The sequence below is a fragment of the Drosophila albomicans genome, chromosome 2L, assembly GCF_009650485.2.
Source record: "Drosophila albomicans strain 15112-1751.03 chromosome 2L, ASM965048v2, whole genome shotgun sequence".
Lineage (NCBI taxonomy): Eukaryota > Metazoa > Arthropoda > Insecta > Diptera > Drosophilidae > Drosophila > Drosophila albomicans.
The window spans coordinates 16698798-16714438 of NC_047628.2; the positions used below are offsets into that span (position 1 = coordinate 16698798).

Below are 15641 nucleotides of genomic sequence, written 5' to 3' on the forward strand. Positions count from 1 at the left end.
TCTATGGAACTCTGTCCCTATTGATGCATTCCCAAAATGTGATGCCGAAACTATAAACATCGCATTCTCAGTGTAGGAATTTCTATATACTGACCTTATTTTATTAATCTGAATAGTACAATATTTTTTCTACCTCATAAGAGTGATTCCCAAAATGTACCTGCACAATATTTCTACCTCATAAGAGTGCATTATCGAGCATGCCAACTCCATGACATCTTGTATCCAACTCTTTAGCTGTGCCAAAATCGCAAATTTTTCAAGTCGTAAATCATTACCACGATTGGACTAAATTTATGCATACCCTGCGAGCATCCATCCAGCCAATTCCATTCCTTCGTGTATAAGCCAAGCTTATTCCATTATTATGGAGCATGTTATAAAGTGAACCGCATTCTGCGTATTCCATGACCATGACCGTTCTATTGTCCCCATCTTTTGTGATACCAAAAAACCTTACAATATTATCATGGTTGGCCAACGATAACAAACCGAATTCTTTTTCAATTGCGAGGTCTTCCATAAAGGGTCTAAATTTTTTAATCGCGATGTTCTGTGGACCATCTTTTGAGTTCCAAGTTGCTTCGTATACATCACCATAGCTACCCCATCCGCTAATCTGTTTACTTTCTATTAATAGTGGAATTAATTAAAAATAATTGAAAATTGTATATTACCATTTCATCAACACTCAAATCATTCCAATCTATTGAATGCGCCATGTCAAACGTATAATATATAATATATTTTATATATTCTTAGAAAAAATGTCGAAGCAAGCGGCCGGATAAACAGCGAAGTGACTTGTCTGTTTGAATAGAAAATACGACTAACTACTCAGTACAGCCTTATCTCGTCAGAAATTCAACAAGAATTGATAAGAAAACGTTTTCATTTCGATTGATATTAACGATAAGTATTTCATATTATTCTTGTAAATGTGTGTTGCGATCGTATTAACTATTAAAATCTAAAGTCTTCATCACATATATCTCTCAATGGCCTTCCCGTTAACAGTAAATCAGGATTGTAGCGAAACGATCTTGGATCGAAGCTAAGGAAAAATATCAGTGCCTTTATTGTGGGTCGTTGATCTGGATCTTGGCTCCAACATTGTTTGATAATGAATATAATGTGCTCGAAGTTGTTATAACTCCTCATATCTTTGACATTCGGACGTACGCCTGTAATGGTCAACATTAGAGCATTAAAGGTAAGTATGGGATTTTTTGACTTACCCTTATTAATTTCCATTTGAATTGTTGTATGAAAGGCACTGTTGAACTCGTAGAAAGGCTTTAGCCTTGACATTACTTCCCAGACAATGATTCCAAAGCTAAAAACATCAGACTTTTCCGAGTACTTTTCGCTATCATCCTGTGTGCATTACATAAGTCGTGTATTTATTTATTTTTTTAACATAATTGCATGGGACATTAGACTTACGTATACTTCTGGAGCCTTATAACTGAATGTTCCAGTGCCTTCAGTATTTTTCATAGAGAATTTCTTTACTGTGTCAAAATTGCATATCTTCAATACTCTATGTTTGTTGAAAAGCAACAAGTTTTGTGTTTTGAGATCACGATGAATTGTGTTTTTGCTATGCAAGTAATCTATACCCTAAAAAAATAGAAGAGAATCTGCTGTCACTTCTTAAAAACGGTATTATAAACCAACCTTAGCACATTGAAGCATCCAACTTAGTTTACCAACGTAGGAAACTTGCATATTTTTGTGATGCAAGAAATCGTAAAGAGATCCACAGTCCGCATGCTCAAAGATCAAAACAATTTTATTATCGAGCTTCCTTGCGGTACCAAAGAATGTTACAATGTTCTGATGATTAAACTGTTTTAGTTTGAGGATCTCTCTAAGAATGTCATCTTCTTTAACCAAAGGTTTAATTATTTTCGCAGCTACTTCTATTCTACGATTTTTAGCTTGCCAATATGCTTTGTACACATCACTAAAGCCACCACTTGTAATCTAAATAGATAAAGCAAAATGATTATATGTGTTTTTGGTTTACTGAAAGTGCTGAAGTGCTTCTTTCTTTTGTCTTTTTGTCTTTTCTTACAATTTTGCAAAATTTTAGATCGTCGAAGCTCACATTAATGTCCATTTCACTATTCTGAATAATATCTTTAAATTATTATTGTATTTAGGTGTACACCTTGACTCATAACATTAATATGAAATGTCAATGCCGAAGCAAAAATGTCGAGATATGAAAGTGGATAGATAAGAAGGTTCAACAGTAAAGCCAACTAAAAGTGAACGCTAAATCAAATAAAAATATAAAGATTAATAATTTTCACTAAGCAAATGACTATGCACTTCTTGAAAAACATAATTACATCTTTGTTATTCAATAAATTTAATTTAAAAAGGGTATTCTCATATTCACAAATTTTAAAAATAATAATTAAACCAAAATAATTTTTGCCTAAAAGTATGCAACAGCGGATTAAATTAATAGCTATAGAAACATCGTTTAAAACGTAATTATGAGAATAAATTATCGGTATTTTCTTATCAGCGTAAAGAGCGCATCATCAAATATTGTTGCATTCATTGTGTCAGTCAACGTCAACAATGGACAACATTGATTTTAATGTGAGCTACGAGAATCTTCACTTAGGTGATTTTGTAAGTAATTAAGATTTATTTTGTTAAAATACAACATTACTAATGCTATTAATGATTATAGATTGATTTTGGTAGCTTTGGTGATGTTTACAAAGCACATTGGATAACTGAGAGCAGAGACATTGTTATTAAAATTATTAAAAGCAATGAAAGTGATATTTTAAGGGAGATTCGAAACTTAAAAGTTCTTAAACACCAAAATATTGTCACTTTCTATGGATTAGCAAAAAATCTTGACGATCGAATATGCATGATTTTTGAATACGCAAATTGTGGATCACTTTACAACTTCTTGCATAACAATAAGAATATTGAAATATCATTCGACGTCAAGCTGAATTGGATGTTGCAGATTGCCAAGGTATTAAAAATATTGTTTAAATTTTTTGATTGTTTTATTATTCGATTGCTCTTATCTTTAGGGAATGGAGTATTTACATAGCAAAAAAAAATTCCATCGAGATCTTAAGTCTCGAAACATTTTGCTCTTTGACAAATACCGTACCATAAAAATATGCGATTTTGGTACAGTGAAAGATCTTGAAACGATTAATACGGAATCCATTGGAACATATGTTTATATGGCTCCAGAAATTTCTGTAAGAATAATTTTATGTTCTATAAGGATAAAAATCTCTACAGTTGATGTCATTTATTTATACAGACGGGAGGAGGATGTTACACGGAAAAGTGTGATGTTTTTAGCTTTGGCATTGTTTTGTGGGAAGTAATGTCTGGGATAAAGCCCTTTCATAACTATTTATTAATGGATGCGATAGCTATCCAAATAAGAATTATTAATGGTAAGAGTAATTTAAAATATCCAGCAGTTAGTTATAATTGATAATAATTACAGGTGAACGTCCGAACATTAATGACATTAAGAGCTATAAACACTCCACTCACATTAAGCTCATGATAGAAGAGTGCTGGAAAGACGATCCATCTCAGCGACCGACAATGAAAGTACTGGCATTTTTCCTTGGCTTTGATCCCTATTCGTTTGTCTGTGTTCCTAACTTAATGTCAGCGGCTAAACCGTTGCAGGACATATGTGAAGAAGATTTTCGATTTCTAAAACAGGATGGCGACATATTAACATCTAATATTGAATAGTACTAATTGAACAATATACAAACATAAAAAAACAAGTAAGAAAGCAACAGTCGAGTGTGCTCGACAATACCTGTTACATACATTTCCTGCCGGAACAAAGTTATAATACCCTTCTACGCTATGGGTACCGGGTATAATTAAGGTTGTAATTAGTGCATAATGCTTCTAATAAATATCGTTATACTCTACATATTATCCCAGGTTAATATAATCTAATACCAATACCTTCACGCATTGTTCATAAAAATTCTTTTTCATAGAAAATCTAAAAACCATAACATCTTAGTTTTGTCTAATCCGAATGCCATGTTTTAGTCAACTTCATTGTAGATAATACAAATTATAATTTCTAAGGAACCTACATATACTAAACTCATCAAACATAGATTACAACTTCATTGCCAGATATCGATAAGAATTTCTTATCATTGTGATAAGCAATTCGTCAACAAACCGTCAAAAATTGATTAAAAACTTTTAGTCAGCTTGTGTTAGTCAACTATGGACAACGTGAGTAACATAAAATTGGGAAAAAGGGTAAGAAGAGTATAATATTTTTCTCTTACGTACAAATCAATTAATAATTATATTTTAGATTGGATGCGGCAGCTATGGAGTGGTTCACAAAGCAATTTGGCAAGCTAATGACCAACTAAAGAAAATTGCAGTCAAAATAATTCAAGAAAACAATGAAGATTCCGAAACAGAAATTATTAATAAGAAGAAGAATATTTTGAACGAAATTCGGAATCTACAACAGTTTAATCATAGGAACATTGTCACACTGTATGGAGCCGCAAAAGATCCTGACAATACCATTTACATGATTTTCGAGTTGGCAGATTGTGGATCACTCTACAATTTTTTGCATTGCTCAGCTAACGACGTTAGCTACGTTGACAAGATAAACTGGATGGCGCAATGTGCCAAGGTAAGCATTAAATCTTAAATATTTCTTTAGTTATTGAATTCGATTTGCTTTCTTTTTTAGGGAATTGATTATTTACATAGTAATAATACAATACACCGGGATCTGAAAACTCAAAACTTGTTGCTTTTCGATAAATATCGAAGATTAAAAATAGGGGATTTTGGGACAGTGAAACAACTTACTACGATTAATACGGAATTTATTGGAACTATTCGTTACATGGCCCCAGAACTTGTTGTTAGTATATTTAGTTTGTAGATATACATACATACTCGTATATAGTATATATTATATACTTAGTCAATTGTGTTCGATTCTTTTCGATTATTTTATTCTCTTAGATAGCAAATGGGAAATACACGGAAAAGTGCGACGTTTTTAGCTTTGGGATTATATTTTGGGAAGTCATGTCAAGGAAGAAGCCTTTCGAGGACTTAAAGGACATGCATCCATTGGCAATTCAAAAAAAAATTTTAGAAGGTACAATAATTGAAAATCTCTGCAATTCTTATTATTTGTCTTCAATTCCAGGTCTTCGTCCAAATATAAATGATGCGATAACTTATGAAGGTTCGGATTGCTTTAAACGAACTATCGAAGAGTGCTGGGCAGAAGATCCTGGAATTAGGCCCAGTATAAAAGAACTGATTGGCGTTTTCAAAATTAATCGTATAGTTTACTGTAATGTAAACTACGATGACATAGAGTTAGGAAAAATGGTAAATTTGGACAATCATTCCAAGTTAACTAATTACATTAGAGATTTTATTTTCATGTAGGTTGCCAGCGGTAAATATAACGAAGTCTACAAAGCAACTTGGTATACCGAAGGCCAATACAAAGATGTTGCCGCGCACATTAATAGAAGTTGCATTCCGGATTTCAAATATGAACAAAGTACCCTCAGCATAATCTACTATCTAAAGAACTTAAAGCATGAGAATATTGCAACATTATATGACGTCTCAAAAACGCACGACAACAGAATTTGCTTGCTTTTTGAGCTTGCAGACTGTGGATCACTTTATAATTGTTTACATCATACGGAAATCAAAATTTCTTATATTGTAAAGCTAAATTGGATGCTTCAATTTGTCAAGGTATGTTATTATTATCTGCATTTATCCAGTTATTGTATATGTTCGCCACTTCCTTACAGGGTATGGAACATCTGCTTAGTATAGGAATAAGTCACCGAGACCTGAAATCAAAGAACTTGATGCTTTTCGATGAATATCGTACATTGAAAATCGGTGAATTTATTGCAGTGAAGCCACTTCATTTAAGTGATACGTTTATTGGCCCAGTTCATTATACGGCTCCAGAAGTTTATGTACATAAGTATAATTCAATATTTGTACAATATTTTTATTTTAATTTATTCTATTTATGTAGGAAACACATGAGCATACGGAAAAAAGTGATGTTTTTAGCTTCGGAATTATTTTCTGGGAAGTAATGTGTAGAAGGAAACCCTTCCATGACATCAATCCATCAGATATCTCTAAATTTATAATTAGTGGTGAGAAAAATTGACCATTTAATATCTATTCTTCTAATATTTAAAAAATTCAGGTGGTCGACCTAACGTGGATGCCTTACCTATTTATGAGGATTCGGATCACATCAAATACATAATTAATAAGTGCTTCGCGAGATATCCAGAAAATCGCCCTACGATTAATAAATTGTCTGTTCAGCTCCACTTTGATCCCAAAGTCTTTACCATATTTCCTGATCTAGTGAACCGTATTGAACCATTGGCAAATATTTGCGATGCAGATTTTAGTTTGCAATAAACAAAAAGCCTTAATTATAGTAAACATATATGTATAAAAGTGTTGAGAGTATGAGGCATTCTAATACAATTTAATATGTATGCATATGCATATATTGTACGTCTGCTCTGTCTATCAGCGGGATTTTTCTGCGTCAATTCCAAACACTTAGATACATACAATGGGACAATTACCGGAAATTGCATATATGAATAATGTGCAATAATACAAAAAAAAACCTAAACATCCGCAATTGTATATATAACAGTGTTAAGTTTATCGATAAGAATTTCTTATCAACGTAATAAACAAGTCGACAAGAAAGAAGCAAAAGTAGATTAAAAACTTTAGTCAGTTTGTCGTACTCAATAATGGACAACGTAGATATTAACGTGAGTTACAGCGATATTCATTTGGGGAAAAAGGTAAAAATCAAAAAAAATTAATTCGTTCATAAATTCATTACATATTTTATTAATTTTTAAATTTCTCCCATAGATTGGCAGTGGTAGTTATGGTGTTATTCACAAAGCAATTTGGCAAACTAAGAGTATTGCAGTAAAAATAATTCAAGAAAACACTTCAGACACAGAAACGGAAAAAAGAATTAAGGAGTCAGAGGTTTTGACCGAAATTCGGAATCTAAAACAGTTTAATCATAGGAACATTGTCACGCTCTATGGAGTCGCAAAAGATCCTGACAATAGCATTTGTATGCTTTTGGAATTTGCAGATTGTGGATCACTCTACAATTTTTTGCATTGCTCAGATAACGACGTTAGCTACGTTGACAAGATAAACTGGATGGCGCAATGTGCCAAGGTAAGCATTAAATCTTTAATATTTTTTTAGTTATTAAATTCGATATGCTTTCTCTTTAGGGAATGGATTATTTACATAGTAATAATACAGTACACCGGGATCTCAAAACTCAGAACTTGTTGCTTTTCGATAAGTATCGAACGTTGAAGATATGCGATTTTGGGACAGTAAAACAACTTACTACTATTAATACGGAATTCATTGGAACCATTCGATATATGGCCCCAGAACTTCTGGTAAGTATACTTGTATTTTGTATTTAAATATATATACGAGTAGGTCGCTAGTATTTCATTTTGATTATTTTATTTATATAGGACGCAGATGGGAAATACACGGAAAAGTGTGACGTTTTTAGCTTTGGGATTATATTTTGGGAAGTCATGTCAAGGAAGAAGCCTTTCGAGAACTTAAAGGACATGCATCCATTCGCAATCCAAAAGAAAATTGTAGAAGGTACAAATAATCGAATATCTCTTGCATTTCTTATTAATTGACATTTATTTCAGGTGTGCGTCCGAATGTAAATGACATAATGACATTTGCAAATTCGCATTTGATCAAACAAAGTATTGAAGAGTGCTGGGATCAAGATCCAGAGATGCGGCCGAGTATGAAGGAAGTGATTTGTGATATTAATGTTAACAGCAAAAATGATACAAGTTTATGCATCGACGATATTGAAATGATAGAAATGGTAAGCTAATGTAATCATGTGGAATATTTATTAATGATATTGTATTTCAACAACAGATCGAACGTGGCAGCTATTGTGACGTTTACAAAGTTCGTTGGCGAACTGAAAGTCACAGCAAATGCGTTGCAGCAAAAGTAATACAAGATGTTATTTCAAATATAGACATAGAAAAACATATTCTCGATCTCAGCGGTCATCTGAAATGTCTATGCCACAAAAATATTCTAACATTTTATGATGTTTGTAAGACATATACCAATAGAATATGTATGCTCATTCAGTATGCAGACTGTGGGAGCCTCCATGATTTTTTGTATCGATCGAAACACGAAATTAGTTATGTTGGCAAACTAAATTGGATGATGCAATGTGCGAAGGTTTGTAAACTTGTATCCAATGTCTGTTGAATAATCCATTTCAAATTACTTATAGGGTATGGACTACTTGCATAGCAAAGACATGCTACATTCAGCTCTAAGAACACAAAATTTGTTGCTTTGTAACAAATATAAAACATTAAAAATTGGAGATTATGGTTTAATTAAAAGAGCTGCCTTATATCCCAAACTAATGGGCGCCATTGATCAGGGAGAAGATCCAAATGCACTTGTATGTATTATACTTTTCAACATCATTCGAAATCAAATTTAGATTATTTTTATTAAATTAGGATTACCTTGGAGTATGCGCAATGAAAACGAATGTTTTCATCTTTGGTATTATATGCTGGCAAATATTGGTAAGAAAGAAACCGTTTGACGACGACAAAATAACGCATTCGCTGGCTATCGAAGAAATTATCAATAATGGTAAGAAAACTCAAAAATAATCAGCATCGATTTAATTTCCCTCCGCTTTAGGTGATCTACCAAATATTAAAAAAATTGATTGTTATCCCGATTCGTGGCACATCAAAAGTATTATTCAACACTGTTGGTATCGTGATCCAAAGGACCGACCGACGACGAAAACTCTGTCGCTTTTATTGCAAATGGATCCTGCGATATTTTCCAAGTATCCCCTTTTATTACATCGCTCTAAAGCACTGAGAATTGAGATTCCGGACAGGGAAACTGATCAAAAGAATGGTGAAGATTAATAAATTACGTTGCTTACATTACAATTATCCTTTGGTGTTTTATATTTTTTAGTTTCAGGCGTTTAAATCTTCAATGTTTCTAAATGTGTTGAGTTTCAAGCACTTTGGTATAATAAATTACTGTTTTACTTATGTCAACCAAAAAGTCAATGCTAGCTTGTTTCGTACAACGGTGCGTATACGCAATAACAATAAACTACTATGGTAGACTTTCAGCAAACAATTCTTACACTAGAACTCTGGCAGCGAATAGTTTATGGTCTACTGTTTACACACACAAAGTTGGTGAGCATAATTCATGTGCAGCGACTTATTTACGACGCTGACCTTTGTCAACCGGAAACGGAAGTGTGCGTTAACATATTTAATTATGTCCTGTAGGCCAAAATGCAGACCATGTCATGCTCAAAGTCCACTTGGCACTCACAGCTAAAAGAATTATGACATCAACGCCACCGACAGCGTCGTCCACAAGTGCCAAATACATATAGTAGAACTTGGCCAACTTAAATGTCTCCTCGTCACGCAATAGAACAAGAAATTGACCAACTGTGATTTAATGCGTAGCATACTTTTAGGATTGCTAAAATAGAAAACACCACATTGCCAAAGAGAGACCAGTGAATTGGTCGGCACCACAGGCAGCCAATGGATTAGGATTACTGCCAAGCAGGACAATATGTGTCCCGTGCTTTGGACAACCGACAACTGGAAGTCGTAAGTGCGCAATGCTTTTGCAATGCAATATCAATAAAAATCCTAAATGCCACCATTTTACTTCCTCTATTCTTACTCCTACGCTTGGCGAAAACAAGTTACCCCATTAGCCAGCACTTGACGCTGAGTCGCTTTTATTCCATGCAATTTATTGTTTTGCTTTGAAAAATATTTTCGCTTCTTTCTGTTTTATTTTTGTTTTTTGTTTTTTGTGTCTTTGGGCCAGGGCCGTGACCTATACCAATCAGTAGACGCATTGTTTATGATAAATTGAAATGGTTGCCAGTTGCATATGCGCCCAGGGTGGATGTGTGGAGAAAACGAGGAGGAGGAGGAGGAAAAGAAATGAGGGAAACTGCGATAAATAAGCACCCACTATGTAGTCATCGTCGAGGACGTGCACGAGGCCAACGGATGGATTTAACGCTCTTGGGCGCCACTAATTGTTGGCGCTTTGTTATTGCCCCTCCGGGCCTGAACGTTTCATCTACAGCATCCTCTGGCGGCCATTGTGTTCTCCAGAGAATGCATACATAATGAAACTCTAGCATCTAGCTGAGAGTTTTGGCATGCAAGAGATTATCCTCAAGAGCAGCAAATGCTTAAAAAACAAAAACAATTGTGTTTAGCCTGGTTGGAGAATGCATTTGGCAATTTGAATAATTTGATTCCATTTTTTTTTTTTTTTTTTGTTGCTTCTCTATTTTCAATTTTTTATTTTCTATTTTCGCTTTTTTTTTGTCGTTTTTCGTTTTCTGCTGCTGCTGTCGCTGTCGTTTTCGTTGCTTGTGACTTGCAGCTATGTTGGGAGCCAAGAGGTTATTACTGTCATAGCCACTCGAGCGCAAGCAACCGAGGCACCCACGCAGCGCACAGGCAACCAAAGGACCACAGGCAATAACAGACAGAGACAGACGAACTGCGCGAGCGAGAAGCAACGAAAAGCGACACTGACAGAGAGAGAGAGCGAGAGAGCGCCGCACCCACATGCCACAACGTTCGGCATTTCCACTCGGCTTGAACTCGTCTCATCCTGCGTTCGTGTTTTGCCAATGACGTCGTTATTTTGTTCCCTTTTAATACCCGCTTCACATTGATTAGTAGGGTATGATTGCTTCATGACAACCAGTTTTATAGTATTCAAAAAACAAAAAAAAAATTAACATGTAAATAAAGAAAAATGCTATATATGCTATATATACTATATGTATACAAATGCAATTGATTTATTTAATAAGCATACGTCTCAACTATATGTTTTTTGCTGATACCCCAAGGGTTATCACCTCAGTCTACAAATAATATAATTATTTATTTACAATAATATATTTTTGATCTCTTCTGATTTTACCCTTAGGCTTATAAGTGAGCTTTTCAGTGCTTGCAGTGCCTTGGGCTGAATCGCATAGAAAGACGTCGGGTAAACTCGATAGTAGCTTTGTTCTCTTTCTGTTTTTTTGGTGGGGATTTCGTGTGGCAGCAACAGCACAATTCCGAATTCCTTAAACAGTTTGCAGTTGGCCAACGCTAGCGCCAGAACGTGTTCGCTTAACACGCAGTTCGCTGTCAATATAACGTAATATTTTTCAAAATTGTTGTCCCTACAAATTTTGGCAAAGAATCAAAGTCAACTCGAAGACATCGCAAAAGTCGCGTGTGTTTCCCAAAAAAAAAAAAAAAAAATAAATAAGTTGAAGAGCGGAAGAAAATGCCAAGTGTGAATATGTTTAACCATCTGTGTCTGATGAGGGCGTCATCTATTTTGCTGCTATTGCAGCTCATTAGCTGTATATCAATGGGTGTGTGTTGTTTATGTGTTATCATTTGATTATTTGTTGTGTACAAATGTGAAGGATTGCAACTAAAAACGTATCATCATCATCACCATCATCTACTTCACAGGCGCAGCCATAAAATGCTATGTTTGCGATTCCAGCGACAATCCCAGCTGCGCTGATCTCAGCTCCAATTCAAGCATTGAGTCTGTGGTAAGTGTTGATTACTAATTCATCATCTTTCATCCGTCGAGATTCTGATTAATTAGCTGGCGATTTGTTGTTGAGCGCTGGAACTCCAATCCAACATAGTTAGCGTAAAACTCTGGCATTCTGGTTAACCTTTTGCCAATCAGCAGTAGTTGACCTTAATCAAAGTGCCAGCCAAGTTTCCAAGGCAGCTGCTTGCCAAGTTTCTAAGACATACTAACTGAAAACTACATAGCACATAAATTCTTGAAAAGCCGCCGACGCAGCCATAAGAAAATAAAAAAAGTAACAAAAAACAAGTACGAACGCCAAAATGAAAATGAAAGTAAAACGGAAACGGATGCGGATTCGGATTCGTAAAGCGGAAACGTCCAACGTTGTCGCTATTGTCGTCGTCTATCGTGACCGTTAAGTGAATGCGTTGGCATCTCTCCATTGCAATGTGTGGCCCCAAAAATACTTTACTTCCGCACAAGTCTATGAACGTAAATCTTAGCCACATGACAGCTTGGAAAAGCTTCTTGTTTTTCTCGACTTTTTATTTTTCCTTTTCACAAAATTCGTTCACTTACTTCGAATGCCATTAGTTAAAGTTTAACCATAAATTCTCATTTTTATCGCTACTCTGTTTTGTAAAAATGCAAGAAAAGTTTTCACATTAATTGATTAATCAACAATTCCGTCGAGATTGTCTGAAAACATAATATAATTCATTGCTTAGTTTAGTCTTCAACTTAATTGACTAATCAACAATTAATTTGAAATTGTTTGAAAGTTTAAACTAATCAAGTGTGCAAACTTTTTACATTTCAATTTGTTGGCTTCACAATATGTTTTATTCTAAAAGGCAGAGACTAATTTGCCGTCAACAATTTTGGTTTGCTAGGAATAGGATTTTCGCTAATAAATAGAATTATTTCATTGCTCAAGCTTCTAATAAAAATATTTGTATTTATTATTATTATTTTGCAACATCTAAAAAACCTTTTGGATTATGTTTAAAAATTATTTATTCAATAATAAAATGAGCAAGTGCTTCAGTAAATATTTTTGTTTAACGAAATTACCAAGCCCAAATTTTCTAACCAAATAAAACCTTTTAAAATTAAATAAACAGACGTTAGAATTTTTTTAAACTACCCCATGTTTAAAATAAATTTCAATTTTCTTTTGAAAACATTTTCATAAATTTTTATATTTACATCAAGAAACAGCAACTATAAAACTTAACTGCAAAAAAAGTTCTTCGGACAAAACCTTAATTGATTAACGATACTCTACAAAGTTTGTATAATTAAAACATTGTAGAGATTGTGTGCTCAACATCTGATTCAGCAAATTTTATTTATATTTACCCGTAAATTAAGATTTAAGCCAGCCAAGTAGACTTTGTGTAGTTGACTATGATTTTCGGCCAATGCATTGCTTTAGGCAAGGTCGCTGCAAGATCGATAACAGAAGCGATAACGATAGCGATAATAGTGACGGAGGCGATAATGTTGCTTGCACTGCTTGAAACAAGACATTGATAAGATAAAATCAGTTCACTGCAAATGCAATTATGAGTGCAATTACAGTGCATTCGCATTGAACGATAAAGGGGGACGCGTAGACAAATACAGTTGGTTGATTAATCATTATACATTGTATGCGTTGAAAATTCGAAAAATACTTCTAAATGGAATTCTCGATTAGAACTGCACGCTGCAACAAATGAAATCACTGGACACCTGGCTGTTTGATTTGAACAAAGTGGCATTCTTTAACAACGGAGCCAACAAGGATCCGATAATGAATTGTCAAAAGGTTGTGGCTCGTGATCGTAAGTAGTGACAAACTAAGTTGTATAAATCACATATGCTTTAAAGTAACAATATTGCTTTTCCCCCTCCAAACCCCAACCCTTAACTAACGATTATAGCTCACACCCATAAGTTGGTCACAGCACGCTTTTGTCAACTGGACACAGCAGATTCGGATGCTTGCGAAATTCTACGCCACAAGCTGAGCATACCCAAGGACGCGAATCGTGAGCAACGGCGTCCAGAGCGGGATCAACAGCAGCAGCAACGACGCAAGGGCTATGGACAGGAAGATGGGCAAGATGTATCACCGGCGGATGAGTTCTTTTGTGACATTTGCAAAGAGAACAATTGCAATGGAGCTGATGCTGTAACGTTGACAACATACACAGCAATCGCCGGAATGTTTGTATTGCAACAGCTGCTGACAGGGCCAATGTTGGGCTGCTGAAGCGGGGCGGTGGAGGTGGAGGTGAAAATACGCTGGTTGCATTTAGGTTGAGTTACCTTTAACGTTTATCGTTTACTTTGTAAATATTCGAGTGCCCATTGAACGACATCGTTGGTTTGTACAACATCGAGAAGCCATCACACCAATTCCCAAAGAGGAACAAAAAAAAAAACAAAAACGAATAAAACAACCCTCCAAAGCCACCCAAAAAAAGTCCTAGACATGTAAGTGACAGCAAGCACAGATACAAAGCACAAATGCACAGATACCGATACCGATACACAAAGCTACAGCTACTAAAAGATGCAGATACAGCAACAACTGCAATTCATTGACACACACACACAAAGCAAATAGGCGATTTTCAATTAGCAGGCAAAAAGAAATGTGCAAAAAACAGAAATCAAAAGGCTAAAAATGTTTGTGGCAAAATGGGCCAACGAGCACCCTCCCAACTGAGTAACCCTGAGTACTCGTATATCAAGGATTTGCAATTCAGTTTGCTTCAATGTTAAATACCGAGAAACATTTTTCAAGTTCTCAAGTTCCTCTGAACTTGGAATCGAAAATGATGAAAAGATGAGCAAGATAATATATACAAAATAATATAATATATTACATATACAAAGAAGAGAATCAAATGATTGTTATGGCTTTATTAAGTTGTAATTGGTTTGCACTAAGCAAATGTTGATGAGCTGAATGTTAAGTCATAAATTCACGAAATGCCTTTAATTTTCTATTGTTCACATTGCAAAACGTATGGAAATATATACTTAAATATTTATATATGTGTATGTATATGTAAAAGTCAATATGAATGTCGTATGACACCATGAAATAACTAACAAGAGCATAAATTCAATATCCAAAAAAAAAAGTAATTTTGATTTACATATTTAATTTGTTATTTCATAAGAAATTATTGGAATAAGTTTCGCCATTCCACTTGTAGTTATTTCATGGAATCATATCTTTTATATGGACTCGTATGTGTATTTTTAGGTAGATACAACATAATTAGATTCGCAATATGTGTGAATATTGTTGCAGATCATACAGATGGTTTATATTTTTGTTATATATAATCGAAAAGCAAGAAAAAACCAAATTGCAATAATTTTGAAAATGTTACAATAAAATATTACGAATGGAATATCGAAAGCAAATGGGAAAACGAAAGTAAATGTATAGCAAATTTAATGATATGATAGGTGTTTCAATGTTTCAACAATGATAACTAAAGTCAGCGCCTTAAGCATGCAAAAAAAAAAAACAGAAAAAAAAAATTACAAAAAATATTCAAAATATACTAACAAAATTTACATGGAATTTGTATGATTTTCAAATACGCAAAAACAATCAAAACCAAAGCAAGAAAACAAAAAGCAAAAGTGTGAAAACAAATGTTAATTAAATGTGCAATTAGAAAAGTTGAACAAAGCAATAATAAAATTAAAAGAAATACAAAACAAAAATAACAGAGCGAGCTTAATAATGTGCTTACTGTAAAGTCCACGCCCACAAAAAAAAAAAAAAAAAACAAAAAACAAATGTTTGCTAAATTGCTGCAAGACACAAGTGCACGTTA

General features: G+C 34.2%; 4 protein-coding genes across 10 annotated transcripts; 3 read left to right on the forward strand and 1 right to left on the reverse strand.

The window, feature by feature from the left end:
- Positions 1–963: 963 nt before the first annotated feature.
- LOC117565348 (mitogen-activated protein kinase kinase kinase 7-like) lies at positions 964–9266 on the reverse strand. Of its 3 annotated transcripts, XM_052002088.1 has the most exons (5): positions 9113–9241; positions 1681–1886; positions 1447–1623; positions 1239–1377; positions 964–1184 (listed from the first exon to the last, which is right to left on the reverse strand). In XM_052002088.1, the coding sequence occupies exons 2-5, from the start codon at positions 1729–1731 to the stop codon at positions 964–966; spliced, it is 588 nt and encodes a 195-aa protein (XP_051858048.1). In that variant the 5' UTR covers positions 1732–1886; positions 9113–9241. The 3 variants fall into 3 exon arrangements, 2 of the variants coding, with proteins under 2 accessions (XP_051858048.1, XP_051858049.1); XM_052002089.1 differs by lacking the exon at positions 1681–1886 and having other exon boundaries at positions 9113–9237; XR_007954459.1 differs by lacking the exons at positions 964–1184; positions 1239–1377; positions 1447–1623; positions 1681–1886 and adding an exon at positions 8823–9041 and having other exon boundaries at positions 9113–9266.
- Positions 2170–6542, forward strand: LOC117565345 (mitogen-activated protein kinase kinase kinase 7-like). Of its 4 annotated transcripts, none has more exons than XM_052002079.1 (14): positions 2173–2652; positions 2714–3013; positions 3075–3251; positions 3317–3455; positions 3509–3803; positions 4155–4305; positions 4364–4699; positions 4760–4936; positions 5041–5179; positions 5231–5418; positions 5479–5799; positions 5859–6032; positions 6095–6218; positions 6275–6542. In XM_052002079.1, the coding sequence occupies exons 6-14, from the start codon at positions 4270–4272 to the stop codon at positions 6496–6498; spliced, it is 1719 nt and encodes a 572-aa protein (XP_051858039.1). In that variant the 5' UTR covers positions 2173–2652; positions 2714–3013; positions 3075–3251; positions 3317–3455; positions 3509–3803; positions 4155–4269; the 3' UTR covers positions 6499–6542. The 4 variants fall into 4 exon arrangements, with proteins under 4 accessions (XP_051858041.1, XP_051858040.1, XP_051858039.1 ...); XM_034244401.2 differs by having other exon boundaries at positions 2174–2652; positions 6095–6221; XM_052002081.1 differs by lacking the exons at positions 5231–5418; positions 5859–6032; positions 6095–6218; positions 6275–6542 and having other exon boundaries at positions 2170–2652; positions 5479–5585.
- LOC117565344 (mitogen-activated protein kinase kinase kinase 7-like) lies at positions 6552–9121 on the forward strand. Of its 2 annotated transcripts, XM_034244398.2 has the most exons (9): positions 6552–6902; positions 6976–7299; positions 7359–7535; positions 7617–7755; positions 7809–7996; positions 8053–8373; positions 8429–8605; positions 8667–8805; positions 8857–9121. In XM_034244398.2, the coding sequence occupies exons 1-9, from the start codon at positions 6849–6851 to the stop codon at positions 9093–9095; spliced, it is 1758 nt and encodes a 585-aa protein (XP_034100289.1). In that variant the 5' UTR covers positions 6552–6848; the 3' UTR covers positions 9096–9121. The 2 variants fall into 2 exon arrangements, with proteins under 2 accessions (XP_034100289.1, XP_034100291.1); XM_034244400.2 differs by lacking the exons at positions 8053–8373; positions 8429–8605; positions 8667–8805; positions 8857–9121 and having other exon boundaries at positions 7617–7748; positions 7809–7886.
- A 1910-nt stretch (positions 9267–11176) lies between the features above and the next one.
- LOC117565147 (uncharacterized) lies at positions 11177–15604 on the forward strand. The gene is made up of 4 exons (XM_034244125.2): positions 11177–11611; positions 11715–11800; positions 13493–13619; positions 13719–15604. Exons 1-4 carry the CDS (start codon positions 11521–11523, stop codon positions 14048–14050), a joined length of 636 nt encoding a protein of 211 aa, XP_034100016.1. The 5' UTR covers positions 11177–11520; the 3' UTR covers positions 14051–15604.
- Positions 15605–15641: the final 37 nt, after the last annotated feature.